This window comes from Anas acuta, chromosome 4 (genome assembly GCF_963932015.1).
Source record: "Anas acuta chromosome 4, bAnaAcu1.1, whole genome shotgun sequence".
In the NCBI taxonomy this organism is placed as follows: domain Eukaryota; kingdom Metazoa; phylum Chordata; class Aves; order Anseriformes; family Anatidae; genus Anas; species Anas acuta.
Window position 1 is genome coordinate 18,738,971 of NC_088982.1, and position 12,602 is coordinate 18,751,572.

The 12,602-nt window shown below is 39.0% G+C and overlaps 1 protein-coding gene across 1 annotated transcript in view; it reads right to left on the reverse strand.

The window, feature by feature from the left end:
- The window catches only part of DHX15 (DEAH-box helicase 15), a 45,650-nt gene that overhangs the window by 24,034 nt on the left and 9,014 nt on the right, over positions 1-12,602 (reverse strand). The window contains exons 3-6 of the mRNA XM_068680036.1: positions 11,042-11,235; positions 10,025-10,184; positions 9,401-9,619; positions 694-861 (exon numbers count right to left, since the gene is read on the reverse strand). Of these exons, the coding sequence (XP_068536137.1) occupies positions 694-861; positions 9,401-9,619; positions 10,025-10,184; positions 11,042-11,235 (741 nt within the window). The remainder of the gene's footprint in view (positions 1-693; positions 862-9,400; positions 9,620-10,024; positions 10,185-11,041; positions 11,236-12,602) is intronic.

Genomic DNA, 12,602 nt, shown 5'->3' on the forward strand with positions numbered 1-12,602 from the left:
GCTCCACTAACACTCCTTCCAAACATTCCGTTTTAGAGAAATGGCCACACAGTTTCTAATGTTGTTTATAGAAGTACTCAGGAACTGGACTGGTAATGTTATGAGAACATTCACTAACATCATTCCTCAAGGTATTTTTGTTGGTTTCTCAATCGTTTTCACCTGATAAAAGAATCCCAATTCCTTGCTTATTGCTTCAGAAAATATGAACTAACTTAAGTACTTGCTTTAACTTACACCTTGTCATAAGCCTTACGAAACAGAGAAAAGAATTGCTTAATAACATCCCTTGAAGGAGGTGGCTGATTTTGCCTCCAAAAAGAACATGTCTCAGAATAATTTAAGAATAATTTATCATGGAAAAAAGTTCCATCCTTCCATGTAAGTCACACAGTTGTCAAATTCAGTGTTAAATTTCTCGTAAGAAACTTACACGAATGGCAGTCCCATTCAGTTAAATCAAACTGTTGCCAGAACATTCTGGCATTATAGTGCAATACAGAACTGACTTCTGTCTAAGAAACACCATTATCTAAAAATGTAAACAAAATAAAGCACTGGATTATTAAGGTGTCATTGAAAAAGCTTCCAACTTGTTGCTGTACACTTAAAATAGCCAAAGCAGACTTAATTGCCCACACAACTCTGAGTAGCTTGTTACTGAAGAGCATACCAAAACAACATACTATTTACCTTTCTTCCTATTGCTCCATTCTGTTTTTTTGGTGGAGGAGGTTCAAAAATCCTTTGCTGTTGCTGCGGAGGAAGGGTGGAGTACAATGGAATGATTTTGATGTCACCCACTTCAGGACCTAAATCATCAATTTCACGTTTTATCCTCTTGCAGGCTTCATCGATCTCCTGCAAAACAAGCATACATGTTTTAAAACTCCATGAGAAAGTCAGTCTTTTATTTTAGAGCAACTAATGACAATTATACTAAGTCTACACTCAGAAGAACAATTACAATAATTTCAATTTAAAAAAAAAAATGCAAGGTATTTGCTGAATTCCCAGATTTCCACAGTGCACCAAGATACCTCAGCTTCTATACTCTAACGAACATCCTAATTTGCATTCAACATCCTTTTTCTTTTAGTCATGTTTCCTAATTAATTCTCTACAAATTGTACTAAAATTGAAATCTCTCACCCTGGAATATTAAACTGCACTCATGACCTTTTCAATTTTCACAATCTAGAAGAAATTGATGTGCAAGATATTTAAAATAAGCCAATTAAGCTTTAATGTCACGTATCAGTAATGCAATTATATGGAAGATTTGCTTCATTGTACCTAATGAGAACAAACACCTTTACAGTATAAACATGGATGCTCAAAATCAAACCTCTTAATCCAGTTTCAGATTTTACTTTAAAATTAACTGAAATCCCACTTAAACTCCAGAGCAGTCAGTGAAGTACTCTGCAAATGGTACAGGCTTTACAGTTTTTACCTTCGTAAAGCACAGTATTGCTAGGCTATTTTCTGACAAGCTCACCACACAAGATAGCTCCCAATTGCTTACATTTCAGTTTCATTTTAAAACAAGAGCATTTAAGCCCACTAGGAGACCTGTAGTTGCAATGAGATTTAATGAAAAACAAACTGCATAGAAATTTAGGCCAACAATTAATGCAATTTCTTAATTCCAACTTAAGTTACAGAGCCTCCGCTGGTGTAACCCAGGTGCTCTCATGAACACCGTTACTCTGGGTGAACCACCAACAGCAGAACGAAGTCACAGTGACAAGAAGATAACAGTAAGCAAAAGAAAATGGCTACAACACATTCCAAGAGAAGAGGCCAGCCTTCCCTTGCCACACATAATTCAGCAGACTGAAGTTACAGCAATGCTTGAGACACAAGTATATAACTTCAGTTATATATATACAGCTCTGTAAAATTACTGCTTTAAAAGTCTAATTAGGGAAGCAAAAGCAGCTTCCATGTTAGAAGTCCTAAAATGCAGGTACTATCTAGAACAGATCTGTCAGATTTGAGGATTAACTTTAATTTGTTTTAAAAGAGACTTCCCACTTTTCAGCATAAGTGCACAGAGTGTTTTAAATAATCACAGACAGTATAATACTCATGTTCAGTACTGACCAGCATATATAATTACTGCAAACAGAGCAAAATAACAGTTACAAGGTCTACCTCTTTGATGTCAAAGTGTCCTTTAATAGTAAGCCTCATGCCAGAAGGCATTATCTTGCCAATTTGAATGAACTGCAGACATTTACAAAAACCCTTTTAAACAAAGGTGCACTTTGCCAACAAATCCAATATGCTATTTCATAACATAAGAGGCACACAAGAAACTGAGCTGGAATGCCCCCTACTGGTTTCCTAGCAAAGAATGAATTTCTTTATTAAAATGTCAATACAGGTGGTTCTGCTGATAAACCCTTTTTGAAAGTTCATTAATAGCCTCCCAGTGAAAAGGAAAAAAACCCTAATGTACTTGACATATCATACATAGTAGTTCAGTAAATTAATAACTTCATATAATGGTCCTTAATGAAAAAGGCAACATGTCAAAGCAAGCAGCTGACTACGCAGCCACACACCCACTCTCTCAAATTTGCACCTTTCAAAGGTTTGACAAGCTGACACTTGGATACCTGATAAAAATTAAATAGAAAATTAGACCACGTCTTTCAAGAACACTGGAGTCAAATGCTAAAACAAGAAGTCTAGCACAGACACGAGCTCCTGATCTGAAGGTCCCTAAATTGTTTCATGGAATCTGAGCAGATTGCACTGTGAGACTGGTAGAGCTCTGATACTGGACAGGGTGCTCAACCCTTCAGTTTTATGCCTGAGATAAATACAAGCAAGCAGTGACAAAGGAAGGCACTGCACTCTTCAGGCCACGTGTTCACAGTCACCTATGATCTTTGAGAAGAACAAGGAGTGTTGTTACCCCCTAGAATTTCCCAATGCAGTTTCAAAAGATCCCAGATCAGAATTCATTACAATACTTCAACACAGCAAGGAGAAGCACATGTAGAATCATCACTCCCTGCAGATTTGCAGAGATAACTGCAGAGCTCTCATTAAAAGCTGCTTGAAGGACACAAGTCAACAAAAGCCACTGCCACTCATCTGAAGACAACAGAAGAGAGCCCTGTAATACTGAAGTGCTTAATAAAAAAAAGTAGCAGCAGTTTCCTTTTATTTACCCCACTAACAGATTATTATCTGTTTCAGCTGTATGTTCACAACCAATCTTCAATTCCAGCATCAACGTAAAACTAGTATTTGCCAGAAACCTTTCCAAAAAGCTATCCCAAACTACACAATCTAAAAGACGTGTGTAATTAGAACAGTTTGAAAGCATTGAGGATTCAGTTAAGTGTCAAAGATTTATTTTTATCACACACAAACATTTAAGTCTCACAACATGATGGGTATGGTTGAAGGCACAATCCTAACTTTAATCCTCTGAGGATTCAGTAAACCTAATTCAGTAGTCTTGATTCTCTCAAGTATCAAAGATTTTTTTTTAAATTAATGTTTGCACACTGAATCCATTACAAACCCCCTTGAAAAGGGATTAATCCACCCACCCACACATAAGAGCTTTTTCTTCTTGGAGGAAAAGGTAAAGTGAACTTGCCTTACGCTTTGATGATGCCTTAAAATGTCCTCCAATAGCCCTGACAACCACACTGATACTACTTGAGGTACAGGGACAGAGGAGCCACAGTTACAGGCATGACTGCTGAGGGCTCTAGCACAAAGACCTGCTTCAGAATTCATCAAAGCAGGAGGTCTGCCACACAACAGGTGCAAGGCTTAGGCAGAGCTGGGGTTACTGAAGTGAACTTGATCCTGGTTCCTCTCAAAACTAGACTTGTTAGGAGTATGAGCTGAGGAACAGTCTGCAGAGTTCTGAGTAGGCAAGCCTACTGTCTAAGCTAGAGTTTCCAAGAACTTCTTGCTTGATCCAGTAAGAATGGATTAACAATATACTTATGTGGAGATAAAAAAAAAAAGATCTGAAAGGTCTGGTTAAGGAAGTTTAACTAAACATCCCCTTCAACTAAAAGCTAACGGTCTATAATTGTTTCCAACTCCCTACTCGTGAGCAAAGGCAATACTGGGTGCAGCACTCCTACGGGCTCTCCCCATATCTCCATATTCTCACATTATTCTCTTTGACTCCTTAAAATTGTGACAGTTAAGCTACAGACATCCCTCTCGGAGATGGATTCCTGAAGTTGCTATGAAGTTCAGCATTATCTGTGTCCATATGGGAACCGATACTTGCCAGTGCCTTGTTTAGAAACCAGGACAAGAACATGCTCCTCAATTTCTTTGTCATTTATCTGAAGCAGTGGTGCAGCCATCTGTATTTTCACAAAGCAATAAGTAGGGTACTTGCACCTCTCAAATCTGGCAAGATTTTTATTCCATCTCAACCCACTTTTCTGTTCAAAAGGTAGGCTGATGACTACTGTGTAAGAAAAAACGGTAATTTTTGTTCTTCTCACTGAAGCAGTGCTTCTGCACAGCTAGAAATGCAAGGGTTCAGCAGACAAGAAGGAAAATACAAGTCTGAAGCCAGTGGACAAAATAAGCACTGAATTCTCAGAATGCCAGGACTGATGTTCTATTCCATTTTAACATCCAGTATATGGCAACAGCAACAACTGCTACTCACAGCAACTAAAAGCACAGTGTTTTCTTTATTTTTTCCTTTCTCATGGCCGATGAGTACATCTACAAGTATACACACACACAGGTAATATCTCATTCACCCATGAACAGTATTAAATACTGAAGTAGCCATACACAAAACACACATGCATTTTGAAAAGGGTTATAGATCTTGTAATATCAAGAAAGAATACCCAATAAGTGCTTTCCAGACACCAAGGAGGTGTATTTAATACTTCCAGTTGTAGTCAAAATCAAGTACTCAGAAGCCCTTCCAACTGTTCTGTGAAATAAACACATTCAACGTCACCTGAACACTTCACTGCTACAATTTCTGGACTTACCATGGCAACAGACCTGGCTGCATTTACCTTCGTACAATGGGTACTGAATGCTCCCTGATCAGCAGCCTCTTACTCCCTTCCAACAGTTTAACTACAGAAAGCACCAGCTGCAGGTTCGTTTCTTTAATGCTCAAGATAGCCTTTTCACAGCCTGACCCCTTTTGTCTTCTTTCATCCTGTCTCCTTCTGCTCAGTGCTGCTCACATCCCTCACCCAAAGGAGGGCACAGAGAAACAGCCAGCTACAAGACAACGCATCAGACAGCACAGCTGAATTCCTGCCCCCTCCTCAAGGAAGGAAATCCCTTGCCTTCCCCCCAGCCCTCCCAGCAGTAAATACAAAGCCTTCCACATTGCATAAAGGACAGCATCAGGCAGAAGGTCTCCTCAAGAAGCCAAAGGTGATTTGGGAAGACATGATGAAAAGCTGGTGGTATTTAAAACTGAGAGGGTCATAACCAATACTTCTGTGGCTTAGCTTCAACAGTATCACTAAAGGGGTGAGTGATAAGTCCCTAACCTATCTGACCCTCATCCCCCCCCTTGATTTGTATTAGCAAATACTAACAGAACTAAAGCAAGACTGAATGTGTGAACAAGACTTAACATTGTAGGTTTTGATTTTTTGTTTTTCTCCTGAAAAAATCATTTTTGAAGGGCTATCTTCTAGGTATGACTTTTAAAGATGATCTGTGGCCATTTATTTTAGAAACATGTTGGTTCCTTTGGCTCGGTGTCCAAACACAGTTAAGAATGAGAGCCTCGGGAATAAATGAATCATAAATCAATACCTCCCCAGCTGCCCAAACTCTTCCTGTACGTCTGCACTGCTCACATGTATCATCTCACTAATATTTAACATCCTCAAGCTCTGCATCAAAAAAGTAAGGATTGGAACATATTATTAGCAACACACCTAGAAGGAGATGTATAAAATTAACCACACAAGAGACCAATTTTGCTTCTTATCATGGTAGAGTGCATTCCCCCCCCCCTTTATCTGCTCTTGAAAAGAGAGTCCTTATTACACTATTTAACCTGAATACTCAGTAGAAAATCATTTCCATTTCTTTCCCTGATGGTATTTATGCAGTAAAGATGAGTTGCACTTACTGATGGGTTAGTATTAGCAAGAACAGAAACAGGAAAGGGTTATAGAAGCAGTTCTGCCATTACTGAGTTAGTGCAACACATCTTTAAGAAGAAAGTTTGTGCTGAACAAGTACTCAAGATTCTTTCATAAAGTAGTTCTGCTGAAATGGCAGTCAAGAAAAAAACTCAGGAAGCCTAGCTAGAATGAACTTACCCAGTTCAATTGCCTCCTCTAAGCCACCAATCCACTCCAGTAACCTGAATTTCCTTCCCTTTGTCTGTCTGTAGTAGTCATCCATGCTACCATAGCTGAGGCACGAACCTGCACCAGCACTACACAGCAGACTTACCTAATGACCAACAGGACACTGCCCTGAGCTGAAGGGCTTCAACTGCCAGCAAGTATTCTAGCTCAGCTGCTAAACTTGTGTATGGGAACATCCACTGCAGTCTGACCAATGCCTGGGCAGCAGGTGAACATCTGAACTGTACCACACTGCCTTTCAAGCAACTCTTTCTACAAAAAGATGGGGACTAGTGATGTCATTTTAAGGACATTTAATGGAACAATCTGAGAGCTCAGCATTCAAAGCAGTTGAATGATTTTGTAAACATGGTCATTTGCAACATTATTTCAAAACTATTTCTTCAGTTGACCCTGTATCAGAGGACATACACCCACAAAGAATCCCTTGACATGAGCAAACCTCAAGATTGCCCCAGTTATCATGTTCTTTTAAAGAGGGGATGTGGTCTAACTACAGCACTGTGCACAGCTAGATTCAGCTTCATCTTAGTAAGTGAACCAGGCAGACATTACTACTTTTTTTCCCCTGAAGGAAACAAATACCAAAAAAAAAGCACAAGACAATTTTATCGTGTGTAAAATAAGGAAGGTGGGGCAGGCGGGTGTAGACACCTTAGAGCATGCCCTCTTCTCATACAAGTTCTTATCACAGAGAGCGCACAGCCAGCCACATCTGGCTCTGATGACATGAACCTCCTGGAAACATTTTGTCCTCAAGGCTGCATCAATTTCCCTTTTTCATTTCCTATGAATGAATACAAACTGCTACATTTTAAGAGGAAGAGAAAACAACAGCCACAACAAGAACAAAAAGCTGGATGTTTCAGGAAATGCTCTGAACACAGATAGAAAGAAAAAGGGGAGAGTGGAGTGTCTTCCAAGGGAGAAGTCAACACTTGACCATAGCTGAGAACTGCTCTGTCAACAAGTCACAACTGAACTTAGCACAATTCCACATTCATTTTAACTTGCTCTATTTGAAATACTTCACGTTGACATCTCAAATACATGAAAAGAGAATTTCTGCCGTTAGCACTGGAACACAAATTACTGGTGTTACTTTCGCAGTTTATGCACCTCAACTCCTCGGCACATTCTGGGTAAGGCTGAAACAAGCCAGAGCCTGTGTTCACTGCAGCCCAGTGCACTTAACTGACTCAACCTTACTCAATCTCTACCACTGAGACCAAAGAAGTTGTCAGTTTTGACTTCAATTTCCTCCTAAGAAGGTGTCTGCTACTCTTTCACAGTTCTAGTGCTTAACCAACCTGTAAGGAAAAAAGGTGTACCTTTAAAATAAATCCCCACTTATAAAACATTCTGCCAAAACCTCAAGTGTCCTCTAATGTGTTTTGCAACCATTTTCTACAACGCCACAATTTTGCCAACACCACATTTTAAACCTCTCTGGAACACAGACACCAGAACCTCACAGCAATCTTTTCCAGTATATTATATCTATATTCGAGAACAGCATTGATCTGTACTTCACATATCCAGATGCAGCCCGGATTCATCCTCCTACATACACGATGTGTTCGGCTTTATGGAGATAAGAACACTGGGGTGGCAGAGAACACACTCTGCATTCACAAGTGCCTAGGTTACTAAGTCATGCAGACAGATCTGTAGTTTCTGTATCATTATTTCTGCACACACACCCCACCCAATTTCATCTGTAATGATTTCACACCTACTCTCAGATTGCTGATCTTAATGGAGTGCAAGATCTAATGCTGTTCAAACAGACCTCCAGTAGATAGTAAGCCTACAGCCTCTGAGATGCACAGGTGAGCCAATCTTGAGACATTTCAAGTGAACATCCACAACTAGACCACTAGGTTATTTAATTACAACAACAGAACAAATTTGATACTGCCTGTTATCCAAGACAGACACGTTGTCTGAAATATAATTACATTCACTTATTTATGAACTGAATTCTGTCAGATTTTCCCGTTTTATCTCCTAGACAACGAAGACAAGACATTAATGTTATTTCCATCATCAGAAGTCTCCCTGGTACACCAGGGTGGGTGTATGGCTGCATTTACATCAGACAATCTTCCTTACTTGTATCCTGTGGGATACAAGTCCTGTTTCAAAATGTTTATTCCTAATCAATCCCTAAACAGAATTGCCCCCAAAAATCACAAAGCAAAGGGGATAAAACTCTTCAAACTTTCTCTACAGAAGCTAAACCAGACTTGAACTTCACCCTAACCAGCTAAATTCACACCTGCTCCAGCACCCCTGAACAAATCATCCATTATCTATGGATACATGGACTGGAGAGCTCTAAATAGGAAAATGAAAGGATGGTGGCTTACCAATTCAAGGTAAACAAAGTGGTAAGGCAGTACAGGGATATTACTATTAGATAAATTTATGCATAGGTGCCCCTACACCTATGTACAGGCACGGTTTGGTAAAGCTTTTACACTTATTATAAACACTACATCCTGTAAGTCAACCCAGTAGAACTGAAAAGAATTTGTTTGAACTATAAAATAGAGTCCCTCTGAAGTAACAGTGGCTACTAAAGGAATCTAGAGCTATAACATGAAAGCAAAGTGGTACTGATCCAGTCGATAACATCTGAAGAAGTGTTCCCCCCCCCAAATCTCCCAATGTTTGCCATATCAAATGAATCAGAGCAATACATCACAGCTGATGCAGCAAGGACATCATTTGTAACTGAACAGTAAAAGGGCAAATATTTGTTCTTCATGTAAGATTAAAGAAGAAACCTTCATGTAAGGTTAAAGATAAGGTTTAAGATGCTTGACTTAGCATTCTGGTTAAAGACGTTAATGTCTGCAAGAACAGATATACTTGAAATGTAACATTTCAAGTGCTGAACGTATGGCAGGTGGAATACCTTACATCATTTCTGAATGGTAAACTAGAAAAGGAAACTAAACATTTCAGTCTATACAAGCCACTTAAAGCAGTTTCTATATGGAAAGATGGCTGAAAAAATAAAATACCTCCTGTCCAGTAAGAAAGAGTAGAAGATCTCCTTCCTCTTCTTCACACATGTGAATTTGGATCACTGTTCGAATGGCAGCCTCCAGGTAATCCCTTTCTGGTTCTGGAGTATAGAATATCTCCACAGGATGGGTGCGACCCGGGATGGTTAGAAGAGGGCAGTTATCAAAGTAGATCTGAAACTTGCCAGCATCTAAAGTGGCACTCATAACTATAACCTGTAGGTTTGGAGGACGCAAAGCAAAGAAGTTACTCCAGAGGTTGACAGAGACCTGTAAAATGTTACATATACAACATAAAATAGCAGAAAACTAAGCTTAACTGTTGACCATGATTCAGGCATGCTTTTATCACTTGATTATGTAACTTGTTTAAAGGTGCAAAAAAAAAAAAAGAAAACTAAAGGTTAAGCTGTAATTACATCTTCCTAGTATTTCCTTTAATACAAAATGCACTAGCACTTTTCCTAGTTATCTTCCCAATATGTTCATCATTAACAGCTCAAGAAGACAGCTGATCTACATTAACTGACCTTTATAACCACCTAACAGTCAGCACACAGATACCCTTCTTCAGCATGAGTAACTAGAAAGGAGATGTTGCTGGGCTTCATCACTACTGACCTTCAAATCAGCTCTTTGTCTTACAACTTCTTTCAGAACTCCCATCAAGATATCAGTAGCCAGGGTTCTCTCATGAGCCTCGTCAAGAATTATAACACCATAGCGCTCCAGCAAAGGATCATTCATTGCTTCACGAAGTAACATACCATCAGTCATATACCTAAAAATATACAAAAACTATTTTTATTAAGTCTGATATAGAATCCTCTTCCACATTATTCACTAGGTTGCTTGAAGTAAGCCTTTAATCAACCATTTTTCAAAAGAGATGCATTAGTAAACTATTTCCAACAGAGTAACAAACCCACTCAGAAGTTCCATATAGAAATTACTGTAGAATATAAATGAAATCTATGAGTAGGAACAAAGCTTAAAAAAAGGAGGGGGGAAACAAGATTTGGAAACATTTATGAGTAGTTAGTTGACTATTACTGGCAGACTTCCAGGCCTACAATTACAGACAGACAAAGAAAGGGAAGAATGCAACCGAGATCCCAGAGCTACTATTCCTGCAACTATTTATTCTCTACTATTTTTACTTTTCCTCCTCAGTACAATTTCTTTTTTGCACATGAACTTCATTCCCAGCTGTCAACCACCTCTACGAGCAAAAGGAGAAACACCATTTAAACAGGTAAGACTCATGAAATCACACTACATACAATCCTTTTTTAACTGATCATTCTGAGTGTCACCTGCAGATGATGTATGAAATGGGCCTGGCTTCACACACACAGCAAAGGAATCTACAACAGCTGACAACTAAAATGCTGGCAAACTCAAACTTCAGATTATGTGCCCTAGAGTCTGCCATAGGTCACTTCTGAAACTTCCTGGTAGTTCTTACTAAAGCACGCTCTCTTCTTTACTCAGGCATTGGAGGTGTTTGTCCATAGGTTCACTCCCCTCTTCATTACTCCTTTCAAAACTTTCCTAACCCCCCCTTTACAGCCCTGTGATTGCCCCCACCCTCAAAAAGACGGTGTAATGCCTTTACCGGATAGCTGCCATACTTACTTCAGAATGGTTTTTGCACTACTGCAGTCTTCAAATCGAATAGAGTAACCAACTTCCTGGCCCAGCATTACATCCATCTCATCAGCAACACGCTGCGCCACGCTCATTGCAGCCACTCTCCTAGGCTGGGTACATGCTACTCCCCTCTTTGGTCCAGGTAACGAGCGCATGTAGTCAACACACCACTGGGGGATCTGTCAAGAATAAAATTCAGTTTTACATCTGGCTATTAGAAGCATGGTTAACGTATCACTACTGTATCAAATAAAGATATTTATCATTTCATTGAGATGACAACTGTATGCAGAAAACTATCCAGAGATGAGAGCAGACAATTTAGTTGGACCCAACACCACTAAATAAAGCACAGACATAACTGTCACAGAGGTTATCAAGGAAGCAAATAGTTTCACAGTGTCTTTGGGTGTTGTTAGGTCAGCACCCCAGAGAGATTTAACAGCAGCCATTGTGCTTAAAAGCAAAAGATCAAAATTAGCACTCACAATTTAGAGATCCACAACATGTTAGGTATTTAAAGTTCTACAGTAAACAAATAGTACTTCACAGCTTAAAAAAACACTGCTTATAAACACACACATTAGGAAAAAAAAGGATACAGAATTTGGCTTAACCAAATACACATAGCTATAAATCATAAAAACAAGTTTTAAGTTCTCTCTTGTTCTTTGGAAATCTCATCCAACAGACATAAAATCCCAACATTCTGGTTATTAACACTCATTTGTCATACAGTAATTTTATTATTTTATTATTATTTTATTTTTTTAGGAATTTGTAAATAGTATTGTCCAAAATAAGCAGCTTTTTCAGAAGAATTTCTAGGGTCACTAACTTGAACAAGACTGAATGTTATTAACATTTTCTGTGTGATATTTTATGAGGAGACAACTCTAGGCACAGCTAGTTTGAAGTCTATAGATCACAAAATGCACTCCTCCTTACTAATTGGTTTTAAAAGTATCCTAAAAAGCTCACACTTACAGAAAAGTGATAGTGTTTGTGCACTGAACCAACAGAACACAATAGAAAGAGCTGTGTGGTTTCAAGCAACCTACGAAGATCTTTCTTCTCAAATACAGTATTCCCACTGCAAAATGGGAGCAACTGAACACTGAGACTCATCCACATCAGACAAGCGTAGACTGTAATAAACAGCTCCTTTTCTTAAAATGGAGAACATACTGCCATTATAAATACAAAAATAGAAAGCAAAGACTATGAGAAAGTGACAGGAGACCAGACTTCTAAAGAAAAAAGCTCAAATAGGAAATTCTATTCAAACCTAAAAATAAGAGCAGCTCTTGAACACTGATGACGTGAACCTGGAATCCTACCCAGTAACACATACACACTTCCCAAGTACAGAGTAAAGAAATCGTTTCCCACATCACTAGGACAAACTCGAATGTAAGCAGATGAGGTTAACTTCAAACAGGGCCAATCCTGACATGAACTTTAAAGCCAGGCCACGCTAATAGGAAATAAAAACAATGGAGAGGCTATTTTCCAGGTAACAACAAAACCTACAGCACTAGTGTCA